At 57.4% G+C, this 24,816-nt stretch overlaps 1 protein-coding gene across 3 annotated transcripts in view; it reads right to left on the bottom strand.

The window, feature by feature from the left end:
• Positions 1-1,657: 1,657 nt before the first annotated feature.
• The window catches only part of NRXN2 (neurexin 2), a 99,680-nt gene continuing 76,521 nt past the window's right edge, over positions 1,658-24,816 (bottom strand). For 2 of the 3 annotated variants that reach the window (XM_033860949.1, XM_073809124.1), the window contains 4 exons: positions 22,013-22,102; positions 18,205-18,530; positions 15,576-15,654; positions 1,658-3,303 (listed from right to left, as the gene is read on the bottom strand). In XM_033860949.1, coding sequence (XP_033716840.1) covers positions 2,417-3,303; positions 15,576-15,654; positions 18,205-18,530; positions 22,013-22,102 — 1,382 coding nt within the window. In that variant the 3' untranslated portion in view covers positions 1,658-2,416. The remainder of the gene's footprint in view (positions 3,304-15,575; positions 15,655-18,204; positions 18,531-22,012; positions 22,103-24,816) is intronic. The other variant, XM_073809125.1, reaches the window with a different exon arrangement.

Consider the following 24,816-nt stretch of genomic DNA (forward strand, 5'->3'; position numbering starts at 1 on the left):
AGAGGCGGCCTCGGTGATGCTGATCTCCAAGACTGAGCAGCTGTAGGAGGCAAGTGGGGCCCAAACCTCCCTCCTGGTGGCTGGTTCAGGAGGGCAAGGGGAGGCCAAGTCCATGGGAACCCACCTTCAGGGGCCGCTGGGGGAAGACTCGCTCTCCCACCCATGTTAGGACTTGGGGGTGGGGGGAGGACTCTCAAGGGCCACTGGGGCACAACCTGTGGTGGGAAGGGTGGTCCCACGATAAGAGCTTCATCCCAGGATGGAGGGAAGGAGGGGGAGATGAGGCGGCCCTGGGTGGGGCTCCTGTGGGCAGTTGAGCCCAAGGGCCCTCGGTGCTGTCCAGGCCTAAACACAGACCAGGCTTGTGAGCTGGAAGATGCTGCAAGAATGAGCTGGCCAGCAGCAGAGCCGCCTGAGGTAGGAGCTCAGGAAGCAGAACAGGGCGGTGAAGGGCCACAGTGAGCCAAGAGCACGACAAAGCAGAGCCAGGAGGGGGAGGCGAGACCCACCAAGCCGAAGGCAGAGGAGACCTGAGTGACGGAAGCGTGGCTGAGTCCTGTGTCCAGTGGCGTGGCGGCCCACCGTGGCCCCCTGGGAGACACAGGCCCACCCACACTCTGCTTGCTCTCCCGAGGGTGCCCAGGTGCGCGGCTCCTCGTGTACAACCCCCATCTCAAGAGTCTCGGCTCCTTTCGACGGAGAGGCTTAACAAATCCAGACCCATCTCACATGTCTGGGACCATGAGCCTGTTTAGTGTCCCCATGAAGAAGCAAACACCTGGTCTGAGGTGTGCTGGCTCTACTTCCACCTGCGGCCACAGGGGCTGCCCACGGTCAGCCAGGAGGGGGCAAGGTCCAAACCCTAGAGATGCAGAAGGGGCAGAGACCGGAGTTAGGCGGAACTAGGGGCCAATCTGGACTCAGACACTGAGTTACCTTGAGACCTTGGACCAGCCACTGAAGCTCTTCCCACCCAGGAATAACATCACCTCCCCCAAGGGCTGTGTCAAGGCCAATGCCCTGCACACACAGCCACCAGAAGGGCAGGCCCTCTTTAGCCACTAGGGGGCAAAACACTGCTCCCGTCTCGGGATTTGTCAGCCCCCAGAGAAGCTAAGGTCCGTGGCCAATGGGACCAGAGACCAGTCATCGCTCACAAGCCTGGGGCCTGTTTGCGGTCTCCTTCCCCAGCCCGCTGGGACATGGGGGTGAGACAAAGACAAGCTGCCCCAAGGTGCCCAAAGTCATGCTCAGCCCAAAACTTTGGGGGCTACTTACCAGCTCTCGTGGGCTCCAATCTGCACCCAGACCCCAGCCCAGAGCTCAGACCAATGTCCCAAAAGCACCCAACCCGAACAAACTGCACAGGACCGTTGGATTTGGAAAGTTTTTGTTTTCTTTTCCCACACATTTCCGGGGTTGGGGTGTTATCCAAGACTCAGACACATTTGTTAACAAAGAGAGAAAAAAAAAAACTGGGGAGCAGGGAGCCTGTGGGCAGATAAGTGACCCCAGCAGTATGCGGGTAATGCCTGGCTCCCTCTCTTCCCTGCTGCCCGCACCCAATGGGTGCCACAGGCTGCTGCTCGCGATATCTAGATTAATTGTCTTCAATATATATCTGCATTTGCCTTTCCCCTCCCACCCGCCCCCCACCCTGCTCCTCCAGCAGCTTCCCCATCAATGCACGTCGCCCGGCGGCACACAACAGAACAGGTCTTCCCAGGCCCGAGCCCCTTCCCTGGGCGGAACCAGGCAGGCGCCTCCTCCTGGTGGGCGGAGCCATGGCTCTCGGGGCCATCCCGGCCCCGCCCCCCGCTGGGACGCTCCGCCCACCCTCCCGCCCTTCTCCCACCGACTCTGGAAACCCAAAGGGAGGAAAGGAAGGGGGAAACCAGACACACACAAAAAGAACTGGGGAAGGAGGGTGGGGACAGAGAGACATAGCAAGCCTGGGGTGGGGACTGGAGGGCTTGGGAAGAGAAGGAAGGCTGGGGGAACAGAGGGAGGAGGAAGAAAAATGGAGGAAAATGAACAGGACGAGTAGTTGACACTGTACAAAACCCCCAGTCTTCCTTCCCTCCCAACCCCACCAAAATAAAACTACCCCCCTTAAAAAAATAAATCAACCCAGGGCTGTGAGCACGTGCCCTGCCCGATGGGCGCAGAGCTGAGAGGGACAGACAGCCCCAGGACGCACGATGACTCCGCGCCGACGGACGGCAGGAGGAAGGGGACGAGCACGGGGTTTTCCTTTTTTTTTTTTTTTCTTTCATTTTTTTGCGTTTCCTCTTCGTGAGAGAAGTCTGAGGCAGCCAGGGAGTGGGTCCCCAGGGCCCCGGCAGGGAGAGGGCCGCACCCTCCTCTCGGGCCCTCCCAGGAGGGGCAGCTGGCAGTGGGGCGCGGTGCCGGGGGCTCAGACGTAATACTCCTTGTCTTTGTTCTTCTTGGCCTTGCTGGGCGTCTTGGGGGCAGCCGGGGCCTTCTCTTTCACCACCGCCCCGTTGCTCTGGGCCGAGTTACTGATGTAGTTCCGGCTCTGGTCCACCTGGTAGGAGCCCTCGTCGCGGTTGCGGTACTTGTACATGGCATAGAGGAGGATGAGGATGCAGAGCGCCGCGGCCGCCACGATGCCCACCACCATGCCTGTGGTGCTGCTGGACTCCCGGATCACCTCCACTGCGCCCGGCGGGCCCCGCTCCCCAGGCCCCGTGGGGTTGGCTGTGGGCAGATGGGGGAAGCCGGGGGCGGAGGTCACGCCGGGGCGCAGGGGAGGGGGCCTCCGCGGCTCGAAGGACGTGGGGGCCCCGGGCCCCAGGGGTGGGTTCTCCAGCAGGGGCTGCAGCGGGTCTCGGTGGTTCATTTTGCCCGCTGGCAGGTTGGGGGCCGGGGCGGAGGGGGCGAGCAGCACCCCAGGGGCGCCCGTGGCCCCATCTGTCCTGAGGTTGGGCCGGGGAGCGGGTTTGCGGGGGGAGAGGAGGGTGGTGCGGTCCGTGACCAGGGGAAAGGTGGTGTAAAAGTCCTCGTCGTCCGTGGGGGGGAGGCTGGAGTCAAAGACCTCGCCGGAGGCAAAGCCCGAGGCCTCGATAGGCTCCTCGCAGTCGCTGTCGTCCTGCTCGGCCTGGCACGGGCCCCCGGCGGGCGGGCGGCGGGCCGCGGGCGGGGGCAGGGTGTCTTGGGTGGCACCCACGCCCGTGAGGAAGGGGTAGAAGGTAGGGGGTGGGGGCACGAAGGGGGATCGGGTGGCCACGGGAGGGGGGTCTAAGGAGTCCTCCGTGATAATGGGCAATATTAACTCTCCTCCTAGAACAAGAGAGAGAAGAGAAAAGACAGGGCGTCAGCGAGGGCCGGGGTGCAGGCGGCCGGCACAGAGAGAGAAACAACAGCCTCACACACCCAAATCGGTTCCAATTGGCTTTGGCGGAGACTAGAGCGGGCTGGGCCCGCCCGCCAGCCGGCCGGAGCACTGCGCTTTAAGCTTTAAGCGGGCAGCGGCTCGGATGCCCTGGGCACCCCACGCACGGGCTCTGTGGCTCTCTGGGTTTTGGTCTTTTGTTTGTCTTAAGAAACCAAAAGGAAAAGAAAGGAAAGGAAATAGAAAAGAAATGGAAAAGAAAAAAAGAATTCTACTGGTTTAAGGCTTTAAAAACAGATACAAGAGCAGCATTTAAACAAACCTAACAACAATATCTTTTAGGGTTTTTTCTGGGTTTTTCTCTTTTTTTGCTTTTTTTTTTTTTTCTTTTGTTTTTAAAAAAGAAGATAGCATACCACGGAATTCAGGCAACTTACATCAACAAATAGGCCGTGTGATTTTAGCATGAAGAAAAAAATTACAAACAGAGCTGTGTAAGCGGGTTCTCCCGGAAAAAATAAGAAAAAAACAACTTTTCCGTACAACGTTTCCTTTCTATCTGTTTGGTATCTCCCTCCCTCACTCTTCTCTCCCTGAACAACTTGCTTCCTCCAGAATACTCTCTCTCCTCCCTCACTTGGGCCCTCTCCCCCTCATTAAACACAAAGCTGAAATCTGCACAGTGAAGGCTGGCGTTGAGGAACTGTTACCACCACTTGGTGTCAGCGTGTGGGGGAGGGAGGGAGCAGTGGGAAGGAAGGCTTGGGGAGGAGGCACGTGACAGGCAGCTGCGTAGGAATTGCCTCATGGGTGAGAGGACTTGGGAGGCGATGAGCATGGGAAGGGGCTTTGAAGGCTAACTGCAGGTTGGTCAAGGGGAGAGGAGAACTGAAGGTGGGAGGTGATGAGGTCCAGGAGGAAGAGCTGGCAGGGACACACGGGCACATTGGAGGAGGGTCCTATCCTATAGGACTTTGGGAGTGGTGGTGAGAAGCCATGTTGAGGTAAGGAGGTGAGGAAGGACAGGGAGTGAGTGAGGGAATTGGGCAGGGACACATGATTCTTGAGCTAACCCTAAATCCCCAACTTTCTCTTTCTTCACCCTCCACCTCTGACCCCCACTGACTTCCCCCCCTCCCCCTCCCCAGAACCCCCATGGGCCGCCAGGACCTGGCCAGGGCTTGACGGCCTCTGGCCCTCTTATTATTGTTTAAAACAATAATAAAACAACGGAAAGAAGAAGAAAGCAAAAAAAGAAAAGAAAATACATACACAGCCATCTGGGAAGGATGCACTTGCTAATATAGGGCCCAGGAGAACTACTGGGGAGGGCCTTTGGGGTAGGGGTGTAGGTCTCCTCACTCCCTAGGTCGGATAACTGGGGTCCCTTGGGCCAAAACTGCAATTCCCATCAGCCCCAGAGGGTGAGAATTACAACTCCCATTAGTTCTTACAGGGGTGTGGACCACAATTCTCATCAGCCCCTGGGTCAACAACTACAACTCCCATCAGCCCGCTGGGCCCCCTCTCAAACAAAAGCACTGCAACCCACTGGTCTGGGGTAGAACAGAGCTGCAGCCCTGGGTCTAGGTGGCTGGTGGAAGGGCTCCCTCCTCTTGGAGGGGCAGCTCTGGGCCTGGTAGGGGCTGTAGGTTTCCTCTCTAGCTCTCCCTCCAGCACAGCTCAAGCCCTGCCCCCATCTGAGTGCAGCTTGCTGGTCTCTCTGCAGGGTTTGATCTTCAGAGATCACACCACAAACCTCCCACCCGCTCCATGGGAGGCTTCTCAGGGCTTCCCCGACAGACCCCTCTGCCCCAGTGCATCCAGGCCAGCCATGTGCCACCACCACCACACCTTGGCACCTCTCCTCCTCCTCCCCCCACCCAAAGCGCTCTGGTCTCCACCCTGCTGTTCAAACACCTCTGCTGATCCTTCCGATCGCAAGCTCCAGCAGTTTGGCAGAGCTGTCCTTGGCCACACTAGCCAGCTCGGCCAAGACCTTGCTGTTGAACTCACAGCCTTGCTGAGCTCCTCAGGCTGCTCTCCCCACCAGGCTCCAATCTCCCCCTGGACAGGGGCTCACCTGCACCCCAGATTGTGAAGCCTCGGGGCACCTGGGCTTCCACCGGCTCAGCCACACTGGAAAACTGAGCCAAGAGCAGAGAAGCATGTTTTGTGGGGCTGGAACTGTCCAACCCCGGCTTTTTATGGAGGAGGATGCTGAGGCCTGGGGTGGGCAGGACTTCCAGGGTCTTCCAGGTGTCACTGTCAGGCTACATGAATGAATAGACTATCCAGTCCCTTCTGTGGCTCTCAGAGGCCAGGCGAGGGCCAAGTCTCACAAGGAGCCCCGGAAGGCCTGACTCATCCTCCCCACGCCTGCAGGAATCTGCTAGGCTGCTTGACTCTTGGCTTGGATTTTAATGTGGGAGGCCAAGACCTGTTCTGTCATTAATTCCTGTGACTGTGGGCAAGTTTCTTTCATTTCCTGGGCCTCAATTTCCTCATCTATAAAATTAGGGTATTGGGCTCCAGGCCCAGGGTGAGGCCAAGGCCTGGATCCCAGCCTGTGGATGAACATAGATTGTCCTCCCATCCCTACTGAGCCCTAGACCCACCAAGGATGGCCCAGCAACCTGGCCCCTGGGTAAGTGGCAAACTCAGCTGTTAGGTCTCAGGAGGAGGCTGGTAGCCCTTCGAGTGGTAGCATCTGGGCCCAGCCATGACAAGGTTCCCTTCCCTGTGTGGACCCTGAACACATCTGGGGTCCTCACTGCTGGCCCACACCACCTGCCCCCTTCCTGAACTTTGCCTTCTGTTCAGAACACCTTTCCCCTGCTGATATCTCATTCATCCTTTGAATCCAACCAAATACCTCCTCTTCCAGGCAGACCTCCAGAGGCTCCTCCCTGCCTTGGGTGCCTCTGACACCTTGTCCCTATTCTGTCCTGGAGGCACAGGTTTGGACTCACTGCCAGGGAAGGCCCTTGCTGGGGACACATCATGGCCCAAGGGGTTGATCAGGCCAATCAGGGCGTAGACCTTGGCTTTCTATCCTTTTACTCACCTCCCCAGTAGATGAGGGTGTATGGGGGCTTCAGGCCTTGGACCACAGACAAATCCTGCTCAGCCTGAGCCGCCCCCCACCCCCACCGCCCACAACCATTTGCTCCAATTCACTGGCTCCTTAGGTCCTTGGGACACACAGGCTCCCAGGGTCCCCCTGTGCAGCCTCCTGCCTCCCCCAACCCTGCCTCCAGAGCCCTCCCAGTCCTGGTCATATTGACTTCTCGGCCCTGCCCTTCAACCGCAGCCAATTCCTGGCCTCCATCTCTGGGTCTCGGTCCTGTCCCTGCATCCCCAACTCCTTTGGGGACTTTCCCTGGCCCAAGGCTTTGACAGCATCTCCTGAGGGTGCCCTGCCCTCACTCACATCCCCCCACACTGCCACAACTGCCCCTTGGTGTCTCCTTCTCCTGGCCCTGAACCTCAGCCTCCACCTCCCACGCCACTTCCTCCCTGGGCCCTACACCCCTCACCACAAGACGACACACTACTGAGACCCCACGCTGCCTTCCTTCCCCAACTCTCACTCAAGTCGGCCTGGGCTCTGTGGCAGTAGGGTACCGTCTTTTCCTGGGGTCATGCAGGAAGGGTCAGGCAAGCTTGTGCCAATGAGGAGTTAGTGGGGCCTGGAGGAGGGCAGGAACCCTCAGAGACTTCTCACTGCAGAAGTCCAACTGGGGGCTCCCCAGGACACCCCTCCCACTGGGCTTTTAGGGGTGCAAACTCATGAAGACTCATGGTGCCTCGGACCCTGGGTCCTGCTCTATGCCAAGAGTGCACATTGGGATGGGGTGCCCCTGGGGGTCTGATAAGGACCCTAGGCAGCCTCCCTCCCCTCCCCCACTTCAGGCAACTGCAGCATTTGGGAAAGATTCACAGGAGCACTTATCATAGACGCCACCCACCCTCTGCTCCTAAATTGAATTTCAGTGCATGTCAGTTCCGCTTACTAAAAGAAATTCCATTCTGGCCAAGGAGACCACAAGCCATTCCCGAGCACCCTCCTCCCCCAGCTCCCCTGCCTCTGGGGGCCGCTGGACAAGCAAGCTGGGCCCTTTCTGCCTTTAGGGCAAAGAAGGCCCTTGACTGAAAACCTACCCAAGAACCCCATTCCCTCCCAAGCAAGATGCGCCCACCCCCAAAGCAGCATGTAGAACTGAGGCTGAACGTCAGAGACTAAGCAGTCAGCTGCCCGAGGCCTCATCTGCCAGTGCTGGGTGCCCTGCCCAGGCTGTGACGGCAAGAAGGCCACTAGTCCACAGGACATTTCGTGTGGATTAGAAACATGGCAGACCCTCAGTGTGGCCACAGCCCTGCAGGTACACCATTTGGCAAACAGTGTCTCTGTGCAAAACTGGAAAAAGGCATTCTGTTCTCCTGGTGGGCACAGCCCCGCTCCAGGGCGCAGGACACACAGCTTGGCAAGCAGAGCACTGGCTAGATTTCAGCCCTTACTCACCTGTTCCAGCAGAGAACAATCTGTGCAACTGTGTGCAGTGGCCTGAAGGGTACCACCCCTCCCCACCTGGAAACCCACACACAGCAAGGGCAAACGTCAAGGTGGAGTCAAGGTCATAGGCGGTGAAGCGCCTACTGTGTGCATGCATGTGCACCCACCCCTCTGAGGGTCTGTTTCTGCGCAGCTGGGCACGTGTCTCTAAGCGTGTGTGTGTGTGTGTGTGTGTGTGTGTGTGTGTGTGTGCGCGCGCGCGCTCGAACCTCAATGAATCCAAGCACGTGAGCATGCATGTCAGCGAGTCTTAGCGGACGTGCGTGCATGTGAGTGAGCCTGTGCTCTGTACGTGGTTTGTGTGTGGTCCGCCTGCCTCTAGGCCTGGGTCCGAGCTCGTGTGTGCATGTGAATGCATGAATGTGTCGCTGAGAACATGTGAGCGTGCCACCACGGGTCTGAACACACGCGGTTGTGCCTCTGTGACCACCTCTTGCCCTCGGGTAGTGAGACTACATTTCCCAGCATCCCTTGCAAGTAGGTGCGGCCACAGGAGTAAGCAGTGGTCAGTGCCAGTACCGGCCCATAAAAGCTCCAGTGCCCGATCCTCCGCACTCCTTCTCCTCCTTCCAGTGACCTTGCAAACCATGTGTTGAAATGGAGGAGCCACAGATGGGAGGTCTCTGGATTCCCCAAGCACTCCTTGGGGCAGAGCCACCTGCTGGTCAGGAGCACCCAGGTGGGGCTTCACCTGAGTCAGAAACTCCCCTTGAAGGACCCACTGAGATTCGGGGGGAGATTATCTGTTACAGAAACACATGTTACCTTAACTAATACAGACACAGCCAGAAGTGGGTGTCACATTAACAAAAACCTGTGGCCCTCAGGTAACAATTCAAGAAAATGGATTTGGAGGCTGGAAAGATGCAGAACCACATAATGCAGCGGCAGGGCACCTGGCACCAACCGTTGCTTGGGACAGACCACGTGCTTACTGAGGCTGAGGCACTAAGGGAAGGTGCCAGAAAAGTCGGGACAATGCCGGCTTTTACTTTCTGTGTTTGGTAACATATTAGAAGAAAGAAACAACATTAGACGAGAATTGGTGCGTTTGCAACAGAGATGAAGGGACCAGCGAGAGCCCAGAAATGCGGGGCCGGCAAGTGTCAGAAGAACCACTGCCCCCAAACCCCAAATCTTAAAAGAGAAGACTGGAAACGGCTTTCAGGGATAGTGGCCCAGTGACACTTCCACCTGAAAAACGGGGCTCAGCCTTGCCTCAAGGATCACACTAAGGGTGTGTCTCCCCGCCTATTGTTTCAAACGCCCTCAAGATAGTCACCACTAAATTAAGAGATAGGGCAGAGAAACAAGGAAATAAACAGGCTTGAGAATTATGTCTAGGAGAGAACTCTGAGTGCCGTTCCGTTGACTGCTGGAGCCTTGGGCCCCCAAATATGCATGAGCAGGAAGAGAGGGCCGTCAAGGCTGTGAGACCTCCAAGGAGGTCATTTTCCCGACACCCACCCAGAGGATGGAGGACTGGGAAGGGTCTGCCAGAGGGCAGCGCCAGGGCCCCAGACAAAGCAGAGGGGAGTTTCTCACACACAGCAGAGGTGGGGTTTCAGGGAGAAACTTCCCCACTACTTAGGGCAGAGCCTCAAGCTGCCTGCTGGCTGGATCTTCCCAACACTAGGAACTACAAGCTGCTATGCACCCTCCATCCTTCCCTTTGGACGCAGGGTTTTATGGTGGTGGTTTTCTCTGGCCCATCATGGTATTCTGGGTGTGTGTTGGGCTGTATGGGCAGTGAGATCAATTATCCTTTTAGTTCATGGGTATCCAGACCACATATGGGTACCCAGGAGCCAAGTCTGGACCCAATGGAGCGGGTCCATCTCCCAGACATCCTCACCTCTGAGATGACTATCCTAACCGGGTAGGGCTTCAGGTGTCTCTCCTGGGTAGGAGTGGGTGTGTTCTGTCAGTGGGGGGAACAGTGGACTGGATCGTTGGTGACCCAAAGCCCAGACTGTGGCAAATAAATGGCTAGCTGGTCACCAAATCTGTTTTTGCTTCCTCCTGGACTGCCTGGAAGCTAGGTCGTGCCACATGACCGAGCTCTGGAGAACAGAATCAGTAGGGCCCATGCACACCTCTTCCTCCCAGGCCTGGCCCATAAACCCTCCCCTTCATGCCCCTCCCTGCGTATCCCCTTCCACCACAACTCGGGAAGTCACGGTGAAGATGATGCAGCTTCAAGGTGGAGACAGACCAGCCCTGAATCAGCGCCCTGAAAAGAGCTGCTCACCTAAGTGTCCGTCGACAGATGAATGGATAAAGAAGATGTGGCACATACATACAATGGAACATTACTCAGCCATAAAAAGAAATGAAATTGAGTTATTTGTAGCGAGGTGGATGGACCTAGAGTCTGTCATAGAGTGAAGTAAGTCAGAAAGAGAAAAACAAATACCGTGTTCTAACACATATATATGGAATCTAAAAAAAAAAAAAAAATGGTTCTGTTGAACCTAGGGGGAGGACAGGAATAAAGACGCAGATGTACAGAATGGACTTGAGGACATGGGGAGGGGAAAGCGTAAGCTGGGACGAAGTGAGAGAGTGGCATGGACATGTATACACTACCAAATGTAAAACAGATAGCTAGTGGGAAGCAGCTGTATCGCACGGGGAGATCAGCTTGGTGCTTTGTGACCACCTAGAGGGGTGGGATAGGGAGGGTGGGAGGGAGACGCAAGAGGGAGGGGATATGGGGATATATGTATACATATAGCTGATTCACTTTGTTATACAGCAGCAACTAACACACCATTGTAAAGCAATTATACTCCAATAAAGATGTTAAAAAAAAAAAAAGCTGCTCACCCATCAGGAACAGTGTTTATAACTTTACGTGAAGGAGAAGTCAATGTCTATGTGTTTAACCACGGGTGCCGAGAGTTTCTCTGTTACAACTAGTGTTACCTTAAGACACGCTGGAATCTGAACATGTTTGTGCCTCTGTGATTCTGAGCTAGATGTGTGGGTCTGAGCAAATGTGTTTGTGCCTGTGGAATTAAGCATGTGTATGCCTCTGAGGGCCCTGTGTATGTGTGCACGGGGGCAACGCCTCTGTAGTGGGCCGAGTGCATGAGGCTGCCTCTCTGGGTCTGAGCACACGTGGGCTTATATGAAGCCGAGTACACATGTATGTGTGGGTCCTTGTGGGTCTGTGTGCTCACCTGGTGAACACGGAAGCATGCATTTTACTGTGTCTGAACATGTGTGATTGGCCTGAGGGTCCACGGATATGTGGGTGTCCTTCTGTGTGGAGCTGCATGTGTACCTCTAAGCATATGAGTAAGTACACCAGCAGCTGTGAGCGCCCGTGTCAGTGTTGGCCTGACTCTGTGTGTGTGTGTGTGTGTGTTCACGTGTGTGTACACCACCGTGGGACTGAATACGAGTATGCATGCCTTGAGGGGTCTGAGCACGTGTGTGTGTGTCTGAGCATAAGGCATGCACATCAGAGTAAGCCTCAGAAGGTCTGAGCTGAGGTGGGCCTCCGAGGGTCTCCTTTCCTGGGGCGGTGGGGCAGGGGCGCAGGTCTGTGAGTCTGAAGAAATGTGTGCGTATGCCTGGACCCCTGGGTCTGGGCACACACAGCCTGCCTGAGGATGCACACACGTGTGCCCTCATGGCCCTCAGCATGAGCACACACGTCGGTACACGAGGATATGCCTTTGAGGATGTGTGTGTCTTAGAGTACGGGAACAGATGTGCAGGCGACTGTAGGTCTGAGCCCAAGTGTATGCGGGGGTGGCGCTGTGACACTCGTGCACCTCTGCGAGCCTGGGCGCAGACGTGTACATCCCTGAATTCACACGCCCACGTGCACATGTGTGCATGTCGTATACGTGCCTGCCCTGAACACGCACACACATACCTGTGATTCTGAAACATCTGTGAGTGTCTGTACGTCTGAGCTCACGTGGAGGATTCTGTGGCCTGAGCACATGTGTGAGCATGTGTGTGATGCAAGTGGATTTGTACACGTGTGTGTGCCTCTGTGAGCTGAGCGTGGATGTGGAATTCTGAGAGTCTGAGGATTCGTATATGCCTGGGCCTTGAGGGTCTGAGCACATAGGTGTGCGTGTCTCGTGGGTGTGTGAAATATGCAAGTGCTCTGAGCACGTGCGTGTGATTCTGAACATCTGGTCTGCTCCTCGAGAGACGTGCACACGTGCGCTTCAGTGGGTCTGTGTGTACGCGGATGTGCGGCTCTGAGCACATGCAACTGCCCTGGTGGGTTGAAGACATGCTGCGTATGCACCCTTGTGCAGCTGAGCTCGTGTGTAAGTGTCTCTTTAGACACTTACACTTACGCTTACTCACTGGCAGACACCCGTGAGTCCACATCTAGGTGTGGAGCCCTAAGCCCACACATGCAGGACTGCAGCTCTGAGCACACGTGTGTACCTCTGTGAAGATGTGCACGTGTGTGGGTTTGTCTGTGCTCATCGGACTCCCGGGGCTCTGAATACACGCGTGTCTCTTTAGATCTAAGCACCTGGCGCCTCTTTCGCTCTAGGCACAGATGGTGCCCTTTAGGTCTGAACATACGAGTACCTGTGGAAGTGGATGTGCGTGAGCTTGCCGGTAGGTCCATAAATGTTTGTGCCTGGACGTGGGCGTGCCTCCGGTCAGACACGAGTGTGCATGTAGCTGGGTCCCTCTGTGGGTGAGTCTGTGTGTGCACTTCCTATGTGCCTCAAGGGGAGCAATTCCTACAGGGGCCAGGCCCGTAACACAAGGTGTGGGACAGGCTGGCTAAGGCAGCGAGGGGCATTGGGTCACATTGCCCACTATGCAGGGCAGGTCCCCATAAAGGCACTCCCATTCAAAAGAAGTTAAACACCGTGTCCATCAACACAATACTCTTGGCTGGGCTGCCAACCTCAGGTAAAATAACCATTAGATGATGGGCTCTCCAGGCTGGGGAGGCTGGGACCTGGGGTCTGTGGAGGGGTCCAAGTCAAGGGAAGGTGTGAAACGTTTCAGGGATGACCCGAGGCTTCACACCTGGACCCAGGAAGGAAGATCTGGCAGGTGAGAGGGGTGCAAAGAGCCTGCGGTCAGCCCCTGGGTAGCTGCTGTCTCCAGCCAGGCTGCCTCCACCTCTGACACTGACCTTGGAGCCCAAGGAGTCCTGGTTGTCTGCTAGAGAAAAAGCCTCCCTACACTGGGGGCACAAGAGGGCTCTGGCCTGAGTCCCCTCCCTCTCCAGGTGGGGTGTATCACAGTCTAAATCAGCCTGAGGGACCCTGGAGTCATCTTGGTCGTTGTCTGGCCTCCCATCAAGATAAAAATCCAATTTAAGCATTTCAGGGCAGTATGAGCGTGGAGGTGCAAACATACGCGATGCACACCTGTGGGTTGCGATGGTTTTCTCTGGGGGCTCAAGCATGCACTCTGCCCTCCCTCCCTCTTATTTTTAAAGCTGGGTGCTGGGCTGGCCCGCCAGCCTCTCCCCATCCCCCAGCTTCCATTCCTCCTCCACCCTCCTTGTCCCCTCACATACTTGGCCCTTTGATGCGGGGAGGGCAGCTGACCCGCCCACTTCAGCTCCTCCTCACTCCGTGGTCCCAACACAGCCTAAAAGAGCTCGGCCCACCTGTGCACGCGCTCAGCATCACACCCAGGCCCCTGACAAGACCCCAGGCTGGGGCTGGGAGGCCAGAATTTTGGTGGACAGGATGTGGCCTTGGGGTAGCCCAGTGTGCGCTTCCCGTCCCTGCATCATGGCCCTCTGCAGGGTCCAGGGAGAGCAGAGGCTCCTCCTGTCACCTGGCAGTTCCCACCCCTGAGTGTGCAAACACATGTGGCAGGGCCAAGCCGGGCCCTTTTCTCGTGACCGCACAGCCTTTTGTCCCCAGAGTCCCATCCCGGGGCTCTCAGGGGACCATGTGTCCCAGGTGCTCCCCGCAGGCCTAGGCTTGAGGTACTGTGTCCACCTATAGGAAAGCCCCACCAGTAACTAGGTAGGGGGAAAAGCAGGGTGCAAGGAGAGTGCTGTGTTGAAGCTGCCAGATTCCCAGGGCCTCCCAAAGCAACGGTGGGGTGTGAGGGTGCATCCCTGAGCCGAGATCATCCAGTGAGACGGAGGGGAGAGCCCCCAGCAGAGGAGACTCCCCACAGTGGAGGGTGTCTGTCCGGAAAGCACTGGTCCTGGCTGTGGCGGAGGAGGCCTTTCCAGCCCAGCAGCTGGAGGCTCCCCCAAGGACCTCAGGGCCCAGGACTGCCAGAACAACCCCCTCAGCTCTGGCCTACTGGGGGGACACGGAGCAGTCAGGCTTCAGCCTCTGGGCCTGGCGGCCTGCGCCCCAGAAACCTCTCTGCCCTTGGTCTCTGGAACCTGAGCCTCTGCTCCAAGGCTCCTCACACTCCTTCCTTGGTTGCAGCCCACCCTCACCTTCAGCCCCAGAGTGTCTCTTCTGGGGCTGGCAGACCCCCTAGGCTCATGCCCAGGCCAGATTCACAGGATATGCCCAGGTCACACTGCCCACCTCAGCTGACCCCATCACCCCCCGCCCCAACCCTGTGGGCACCTGCCCCAACCTCCAGCCTTCCAGTACCAACAACCCAGGTGCCACACACTGCAAAGTAACGGAGAGAAGTCTCTGGAAACCCAAGCAAGGGATGAGGCTCCCAGGGGCTCATCCAGGACACCACCAAGCCCACACGCTCCCACTGGGAAATCTGGCCACATCCAGTCTCCTTCCATTCCCACTGCCAGCCTCAAGCACCAGGACCTCAGCTCCTCCCAGCCACCACCCACCTGTTCAGAGGCACCCCCTGTGCCGTTCCACACCCCACACTTCTGAGTCGGCACCCAAGGCCCACCCCTGCCTTGCCAATCTGGTCTCTCTCTCTCTGGGGCTGCACCCTTCTCTCCAGCTGGAAGCATCAAGTAGAGCCCTGGAATGCCTCCCCCTGTAAGCCTTCCCTCCCAGCTCTGCTCTCCTCCTATAGCAGCTCCCCAACTAGAAATGTGGACCAGACCCCAGGCCCAATCTCCCCGGGGGACATCATGTCTGGCTGGGGCACCTCCTACCCAGCACGCTGCCCGACACTGTGCAGTAACTGCCCCAGCTTGGCCTGGCAGCCCCGGCAGTGTCTGGCCACCTCCCTGACTCTGGGAATGAGGAGGGTTCAGGAGCCAGCAGAGACCTCCTCTTCTAGCGACCAAAAGAACACCAGGCCTCGGGGACTGATGGGAGTTGTAGTTCTGGACCCAGGAGTCGATGGGAATTGTAGTTCCTAGGCCTGTGTTCCCCATCCCCATCCCCCACACACCCCGCCCCCCGACACACACACCCTAAGGACTCATGGGAGCTGCAGTTACTCATCTTTCTAGGGAAAAGTCTCCCTCTTTCCCTCCCAGCATCCCTTGGCCCTCAACCCCAGGACCCCAAGCTAAGGACCTCACTATCTCTGAGGGGCACCAAAACGCCAGAAACTGCCTCGCCAGGGGGCATTTGCGGGACCTGGGGCAATGGTAGGAGGGGAAAGGAAGCTACCAGGGAAAGTTAAGGCCTGGCAGCAGGCCCCTTGGGCTCGGGCCAGGTGGCAGGGACAGTCGCCCCCCTCCCATCAGTGTTGCAGCGGGCCCGGGGCAGGGGAGGGGGGAAAGGCACTCACCAGTACTGGGCTCACACTCCTCTAGGTCCTCGTCGTCGCTCGGACACTCGGCCGAGGCCACCAGGAGGTCATCTGTGTTCTTGGGGGCGAGAGGAGGGTGGGGGGAAAGAAGAGGGTTCCAGGCTGGGTCAGCAGGCCCCGCAGCCACCTCTTGAGGCACAGGGGATGAGCCCTGGGCTGAGACACACACCCTGGTCCACACCCCAGCTCTCTCATCGCTCGCTGGGTGACCATGGGCCTCCACCTCCCTTGTGCAAAGGTAGACTGAACAGCGCCTGCCCTGCGGCGGTTCCCGCGCTCCCGGGGATCAATGAAACAGCACACGTTGTGCCATTTATTTCTGGGAAGGCTGGGAGACTGGACCCCGGAACTGGGACTGCAGGGCCAGAGCGAGGGGGCCCGGGGCAGCAGGGAGGTGAAGCACAGGGGCCTCTGGAGGCCAGCACAGGCAGACACGGAGCAGGACCTGGGGGGTTTCTTGGCTCCAGCCTCACCACCCCACCACCTTCATCTCTCTCCCAACCCCCTTCCCGGAGCCTGGAAACCGGGCTGCACACGATAATTAGGGCTGTGGTTGCCATGACAACAGGAGTCGACTTTGTCAGCATTTTCTCTCCTGCTTGCAAAGAAAGAGAATCCCCAAGAAGAGTGAGTGTTAAGGGGTGGGAGGGATTCTCAGGGGGTGCTAGGGAAGAAACTCAAGGAGGGAAACCCAGAATCCAAGCAGGAACGGACTCTGAGAGACTTCGGGTGAAGGGAGAGGGCCAGGCTGAAGGCCAAGGATGGGAGGAGTCTGGGGTGGGTAGGGGGTGAAACGGTCACATCTTGCTTCTTCCCCACCCCCTGAGCTTCGGACACTGCAGCCCTCACCCAAGGGCAAGGTGGGACCTGGAAGACTAATTTTCCTTCTGCATCTCCGCCCCTCTGCACCAGTCTCCCCTGTGCAGGCTCCACCAGCACAGCTATGACCCCTAGAACCCCACCATTCTCTTCTACCTGGATGGTCTGCCCATCACCTCACACTGAGACTGGACAGCCCTTCTTGCCATTGGGCACTGGGCATGGCCGGTGCCCAACCTTGGCTAGAGCCAGGCCTTTCTCCCAGGGCTCCCCGCTCCCTAGGGCAAGGCCTGGCATTCAGGTCCCCTCGATTTTCTTGGCATTGAAGGCAGAACGGAAGGGGGCTCAGGCTTGACTCTCTTGCCTGGACGAGGCTGTCAGCCAGACCCAGGCCCCTGCAGCACTGATGGGGAGGGACAAGGGGACTGCAGCTCAGAGAACCCAGCCCTCATTTACAGAAGCTGAAGGCGGGCTGGCAGTGGAGGTAAGACACATCCCCATGGCTGACCCAGCACCTCCTTCACCTGGGGAGGGCAGAGGTCCCTCCAGGCCCAGAGGCCCACAGCCATGTGTGATGGGGGCCAGAAGTAGCTTGGGCAGAGGGAGCAGGGTGACTGAGCAAGGTCCAGTGTGCCAGGTGTGAGCCCTCCCCCCGCTGGCCAACAATGACCGGCAGCAACAACTAGAAAACTCAGCTGCACTCCAGGGCTGCCTTGGTAAGTCACATATACTCAATCGGCTTTGGCCACCGGAAAAGCCAGCCCTGTCCTTCCCCAGTGGAGCCTCATTCTCAGGTACAGCCCCCTCCGGTGCTCCCCTGGGTGCAAGAGAAGATAAATTCAAACCTGACACAGGGAGAGCACCTGAGCAGGTGGGGCAGGCAGTGGGGAGGGAGGGTAAAGCACCAGGGGACTGTCTGTACCAGCCCCGGCTCTGAGGCACAGGCATGGAGGACACTGAGGCCTGCTACACGGCGGCGTCTACTCAAGGTCACACGGAGAGGACGTGTGAAGGCAGCGGGCTGGCAGTCTCACTGCAAGGACACCAGCCATCAGGGAGAGGCTGCTCCTGCTTCCATCAGCCTCCGGAGAGGGGCTGCCACCATTGGGTGAGCCACTAGCCCTTCCAGTGCTGTCGTCTCTGTGCCCTGCGCAAAGCGACGCCATCCTGGCTCCCCCCGTCTCTCCCTCGATGCCCACACAACACTGGGCGTCGCCTTCGTTATGGGGCAGGCAGAGGGGGTCATTCCACCCCTCATCCCCAGCCCGGACTTCCTCTCTCATAAGTGGGGTGGTCTTCCCTGGTCTAGCTAGGGTACCAAACTCCCCCTCAACTCTGGGAATGGTCCCCCTAGAAATAGTGGTCACCTCCACATCTACAACATCCCTGGCCATCAGGGTGACAATCGCTTTGAGAAAGGAGACCTTGGGGACTTCCCTAGTGGTGCAGTGGTTAAGACTCCGTGCTCCAAATGCAGGGGCCCCGGGTTTGATCCCTGGTCGGGAAAGTAGATCCCGCATGCATGCCGCAACTAAGAGTTTGCATGCCACAACTAAGGAGCTGGCGAGGCACAACTAAGGAGCCCGCTTGCCACAACTAAGACCCGGCACAACCAAATAAATAAATAAACAAATATATTTTTAAAAAAAGAAAGAAAGGAGACCTTGCCAGCCCCACCTAAACCACAGTCCCCTCCGACCCTTCCTGAGCACCACAGTTGCTATGCAGACATCAGCCCTATTCCCCACCTGGAGCCCCGTTCCTCGTGCACCAGCGGAGGGGCCCTCACCTGGGTGGTGCTGTCCCTCAGCGTGGGGGAGCGGCCCCGGCGCGTGGTGGTGGTGGCCATGGTGGTGGTGGTCTCCATGATGGTGGTAGCCATGTCGGCCAGCAGGGTGGTGGCCGTGGTCTCCGCACTGAGCAGCACGGACGGCCCCTCCCCCACCAGGCGCAGGTGGCCCTCGGTCCGCACGTTGGGGTCGCTCTCGGCGGCCAGCGCCAGCACCTTGAGCCCATTGTAGTAGAGGCCGGACACCTGGCCCTGGAAAGGGCGGCCCTGATCCCGGCCCCCAATCTTGATGGCAGCCTGGCTGTTGAAGATGGTCAGCTGGCGGCCTGGCGGGGAGGGGAAGGGGCAGGAATGACAGACGGGGGGGGGGGGGCAGGCAGTGGGGTGGGGAGACCAGAAAAGGATAGGGAGAATGGATGGAGATCCAAGGGAGGGAAGGAGGGGTGGAGGTGGAAACCAGCAAGTGGGGGTGGGGTGGGGAGGGAGAAAGGAGGAAGGGGCAGACACCAAAAGGAAAGTCCTTGTCAGCCACTAGCCCAGCCCAGCCAGGTAGGGACCCTGGACAGGAAGGCTCTCCAGGACACACTTGGGCTGGGAAAGGGGGCCCAGCTCCCCACTCTCCCCACCATGCTCATGCCTCTGGCCTTCCCATCCCCCCTCCTCTCCTGCTCCAGGGGCATCGCTCCCCTTCTTTCCCTTCCCTCAATTTGACCCCCCATCTTCCCTCTGTGCTTCCCCAAACTTCCCACACCCAGTGTCCAGCCCCAAGCCACAGAACCCTCGGAAGCAGCAGGTAGAGGAGACAAAAAGGCAGAGACAGAACAGCGACTGCCAGGCCACATGGTCCGTGCATGTCAGGGCAGGGATGGAGATGAGACCGAGGGGTGGACAGCGCATGGGAGGAGCGCCAGCGTGAGTGAGGCTGGGAGCAGCCGCGGACCTCACGCCACCCTCCCAGCCACCACCAGGCCCTCTGACCTCTGGCCAGGCCCCCCTCTCTCCTCCTCCCCTCCAAGGCCCAGCCACTGCCTGGGGATCAGGCCCTGGAGAGCAGAGACCTTCCTTCCCCGCCAGGATGTGCAAGCGCAGAGATGGAAAATGTTAAAGGGACCTTGCTTCGCTCGCTGACAGCCAAAAAAACCCCACTCCAGCTCCAACCTCACTCTTTACTTAGCAGTTACACCTCAGAATGCCCACCTGGGTGGGGTTTGGCTGTTCTGTTTGGTTTTAATGGATCTGGGGGTCAGTTTAACCCTCTGAGTTTGTTGCTTTGGTTTGGTTTTTAGAAAAGATATTTATTGTGTTTAAGTTTAGATTTAACTTTGGTTTTGATGTTGCTTATTTTTGGGGGGAGAGGGTCAGAGGAACTACTAAGTTGCCCCCTGCTCCCCTGGACCTTCAGCTGCTGGTGCTGGGGGTGTTTAAGACCTGGCTTAGCCCTTGTTAGCCTCTGGTTAGTGCTTTGTTAAAGATCTGGTTTAGAGTTACGTGCCTGTAAGCCCTGCCCCCCAAACCTGGGCTGAGGACGGTCCAACTTGTGAAACCCACACCCTCGCTGGCAACACAGGTTCCCTGGGACACCCAGGCCTCTGGGGCACCCAACCATCTGTCTGGCCTCTGGTCAATGATCAGCCAGGGGTGTGTCTGCTCGGCCCCTCTGCTCAACCTCTGTACCTCCTCCAGCTCTCCCTCCGCCCAGCACCTCCCTCAGGCCTGGAGCAGGGTCACCATCTTACAGATGGGGGAGCCGGAGCCCACAGAAGCGGAGAACTAGTGAGTGGCAGCTGGACACCAGACCCAGAGAGGCCCTTGAGGAGCACTGTGTCCAGAGTTTATTCTCGCATATGAGAATTATGAGAAAAACGAAGGGGAGAAGGTTCACAGTGGTCAAATGAGTTTGGAAAACAAACATTTCACAATTACACAAGGGGTTTGTCTCTCACAGGACCTCTCAGAGCCTTTATTAAAATCCATGTCCATATGCATCTCCAAGAGGAAGAAACAGGATTCAGACTTCTCAAGCTCATTTCACCACAAATCTCTCTCTCTTTCTCTCTCTCTTTTTTATAACCACAAATCTCTTTATCGTGAAGCATCTCATGGGACTTACGCTTCACAGGACATGTTTTGGAACTGGATTCACTCAATAAATATTTATTGAGAACCTACCACACGCCAGGTGCCGACAGTAAAGCAGTCCCTCCAAGAATGCCCAGCTTTTGTTCTCAAATACTTTCCTGCTCCTCATTTCATCTCATCCTCACAGCACCCGGTGTGAGGCAGGCTGAGCCGGGATCACCAGCCCTGTCTCCCCGAGGAGGGAACTGGGGCTCGGGAAGGGGAAGCCTTGAGCAAGGCCATGCAGCAAGTGAGCTCCTCCAGCCACACTCTGGGAAATGCTAGAGTATGTGGCCAACCCTTCACTTTCTAGAAGAGGAAGCAGAGGCCTAAAGAGAAGATGTGACCCTGCAGCTAGTAAAGGATGCCTGGGCTTCCAAACCGCCGGCAGGAGCTCTTCCCTCATCTGGACCACAAGTCCCTCCACCCCCACCCCCCTACCGGGCCTGTCCGGCTCTCCCTACCCTTGGGGTCACAAGTTGTCCCAGCTTCAGCCCAAGCTGCTCCCTTGGCCTCTCTGATTCCGGGAGAAGGAGGTGGGTAATGGAGAGGAAGCTACACAGGTGAGCCAACTAGGCCTCTGGGGCCCCACCCACCATGAACTCCTCAAAGGGTTAAAGTTCGCCCCGCTGGAGAGAGCAGCCCAGTGTGGCTGGGGGCTGTAGGTTTTAGCGATGTCTGTTAGTCCCTTTAACTTTTTGTCCTGTTATGGATTTATCACATCTGGTTATCAGCATGTTTAGTCCCCGCTGGCCACGTTGGGGGCTGGAAGTGACATTGGGGGTTTTAGTTGGGGCAGGCCCCAGTGGACATTTAAAAGCACAGTTATCAGCTGGTTAGGTGGAGGTTTAACAGTTCTACTTCCCCCCTAGAGTTTAGCCTTAGAGGTACAGAGCTCGCCCCCTCTCCAAAGGGAATGGGATGGCTTTGCCCTTGGCCCCAACTTCCCTTGGTGACAAGTGGCCTTCTCCCTCACACCCAGCAGCGCCTCACACATATGGCCGCTTAGCCAGCCTGTTCTGTCTTCCTCATCGGCTCAGCAGGCACAGGAATCCCCATGGGATGGCCACCTCTTCCCCATCTCCTAGTCTCCCTGCAACCTCCACTGCTTCTAGGAGACCTTCCGGACCAAGGTGGGCCCGTTCCAGAGATGGCAGTCCCACAGACACTCTCTCAGGGTGGCAGTCTTTCCAGTAGGATCTGAGCCCCCCACTCTTCCCTTTGCTCCTCAGATGACCCTGGTGGACCCTTCCTACCCGCCTTTGGATCCTAGGACCAGCACTTGCTGCTTCCCAAAGCCTTCCTGCTTCTCAGTGTGCTGTGGCCCTCAGGTGGCCCTTGACAAAACCTCTGAGCCAACAGGGCAGCTCCCTCCCAACCCGCACTCCAGCCTGCTTTCCTGGAGGGGTTCCAGGATCTCCCCTATGACCCTAGTCCCTTCCCAGGTTTAGAAAGAGACCAAGGACTCTCCGTCTTCTAGGAAAAGCCCCTCCCCTGCCCAAACCACCACTCTAAAAGACAGGGACCCTGGACAACAGAGAGGAAGGGAACAACCTGGCCGGACAATTGTCCTTTTACTAGGGGGTGGGCGATGGGGAAGGCACGGATGGGGAAAGAGAGAGCTCTGCACCTTTAAGATAGTGTTTTTAAAGTTAATTAATTAATTAATTAATTAATTCTGGTTAATTACCTTTGTCGAGCAGCCATTCATCTACTACTCGACCAAGCCGGTAGGGGATTCTCTGTCTAGCAATCGCCAGGCGCTCGTTATCAAAGTTTCCTTGGAAAAGTTTAGAAAGACAGTAGGTTTCTCAGGCGGCGAAATTAGAAAAGTAATTATGCATTTCTCAGGAGACTCAGAGTAAGCAGCGACATTCAACGGAGAGGGGGCCAGGTCCACCCAAGGCGGGAGAAGAAACGCGGGTCCCTCGTCCTCCCTCCGGTCCCCCTCCCTAGGCTCCCATGCAGAGCCAGCCCCACCCTGGGGGCGGGAGTGACCCAAAGAAAAAGAGAGGGACAAAGAAGAAAAGGAAAGGGGAAAGGAAGAAAAGGCAGCTGGAAGGTCAAAGGTCAGAGGTTAAACAGGTTTGTCTGTGCTCTCCCTGTCTGCCCACTTCCTTCCCCATCCCAGAGCGGGGCAGAGGGGCGGGGAGGGGCATTTAGCGGGTTTAAGTTGGGGGTGGGGAGGCCTCGGTGGCCGGCGGGTTACTGCGTTTAGAGGGCTGTTTAGAAGTGGGAGGGATGGGTTAAGCGGGGGGTTTATGCGGCATTTAAGGGGTGGCCCAGCACACGCATTTAACAGTGAGATTTCAACCACTTCTCGAAGCCCCCTCGGCTCCCTTTACCTTCTGTGCTCAACCCCCAGCTTCCCCTCACCTCCCACCCCACCCCACCCCACCACCAGCTTCCACCTGAATCCCCCCAAGCCCCCCGCTGCTCTCACTGCAGGCACTTCCGGCTTCTCACCCTGGGCACAGGTGCCTGCTTGTGGCAGCTGGATGTCACCCAGCCGCCTCGCCCACCCTTTGCATCTCACCTCTTCCACCCCTGGTCCACCCTACAGGCGCCCCAGCCCTCCTCTGCCTGGCGGCACCTTGCTCTCTTCCCCTCTCTCTCAGCTTCATTCCAAGACCCTCAGACTCCTGTCCGCTCAGGTCCCCTCTCCTTCCAGCCCTGGGGAGCCCAGTCCAGCTCCCACTTGAGCCTTCCTCCTTCAGGTTCCTCCCCCCACGATTCCTAACCTCCACTCCTCCTCTCAACCCTGGTTGCCCATCTGGATACACACCTGCTCTTCTCTCCACTCACAGGGAGGAAGGAGGATGTGTGTGTGTGTGTGTGTGCGTGTGTCTGTCTGTCTGTGTCTGTGTGTCCTGTGAGCTCTTCCCCAAGGCTGTGGGTGATCCCAAACTGCAGCCGTGGAAATGGAAATGAGTTCCTTTGGAAATCTGGCCACTCTACCCACTGAAACCACCTACACGATCTTCAGTAACATTCATGCCGGGGGCATTTTCCCTCTCATCTCCCACTGCACAGCTGTACTACCTGCCCAATGAGACCTGGGCCTGGGCCTGGGCCTGCCTGCGTACACATCCCGTTAATGAGCCCATGGTGTATTCACACGAGCATGGATGGGGCCTCCCTAGGTGCTTACGAGGCAATGAGACCCTGCCTTCCCACAGATTCCACAGGTTCTGAATCCACAGATTCAGGTCACTTGTGTTTCAGACAAAAATGGATCATCCATTTGTTTAGTCACTCAACAAACATTTCTTGAGTGCCTGTTCTGTTCCTGGTGCTGGGTACTGGAGATGCAAAGATGAACGTCTGGTCCTTGACCACCGGGAGCCCCAGCCAAGCAGGAGAGACTGGCAAGTGACCAGCAGTGTCCTGTGTTCTGTTAGAGGTAGCACAGCCCTGGGGATGGGGCTGAGAGGGGCCCTAGAAGACACTGGAGGAGAAGTATAGTAGCCAGAAGAGTGTCAGATGGGGGAAGGGAGGGAGAGGGCACACACAGACAGAGGCAGAGAGGCAGGAGGGCAGGAGGCGTTCAGGGACCTACCTGCACTGGGATAGTTGTGGGTGCGTCTGTGTGTCTGTGTGTGGCATGTATTTGCGTGTGGGTCCTGAGAAGACGGGAAGAATGTATGTGTGTCTCACCCGCACACATAACAATTCTAACAAAAGCTCCGTTTACACAGCACCTCTGAGCACCTCTGCTACGCCACGCCATTCTAGCACTCTCCTTAGGTTATCTCACGGAACTCTCACAGTACGGCTATGAGGTAGATATTATCCCCAACTTTCACAGGTAGAAACTGAGATCCAGAGGAGCTAAATGACTTGTCCAAGGTCACACAGCTTGTCAGTCGGAGACCCAGGATTTAAAGCCTGGTCCTGCTGACTCGGAGTCCCTGGGCTGTGTCTCTGAGCTCCCTGAGTCTGGGCCACGCACACTGCTGTTGCTCAGGGTGACTCTCGGCTTTCGTAAGGGATCTGCTGTCACAGGGCACACAGGCAGCCACCAGGCCCTCAGGGTGCTCTGCTTGGCAGGTAAGGGGGCACCCAGTGGCCTTCCGCACCCCAGCCAGGGGTCCCTGAGGAGAGGAGAGAAGGCGTGACTCCTCTAACCTCACATCCAGCCTACGGGGCTCCAAGGGGAGGAGCTCTGGCTTGATATGGTAAAGCCTTCATGCTCCCCAAGTCCAGCCTTGTCCAGTGTAGGCTGGTGTCTTCACTGCTACAAAGGTGGCCCTGGTGTGTGTGTCTAAGACAGAGCGAAGTCTGATGCCCGCAGAGCCTGGCCTGTCAGTGTCTGCGCATCTGTGGGACTCAGCATGGGAGCGTTTGTGTGCCTGAGTTGCCCTACACGTGCCCAGGCCCTGGTGTAAGCTGGCATCCCACTGTAGGGCTCTTTTTTACCTTGTGTCTGTCTGACCGTATGAATATCTGCAGTTGTCTGTGTGTCTGGGGCTGGCCTGTGTGTTTGTCAGCCTC

Source organism: Tursiops truncatus, chromosome 8 (assembly GCF_011762595.2).
Source record: "Tursiops truncatus isolate mTurTru1 chromosome 8, mTurTru1.mat.Y, whole genome shotgun sequence".
NCBI lineage: Eukaryota > Metazoa > Chordata > Mammalia > Artiodactyla > Delphinidae > Tursiops > Tursiops truncatus.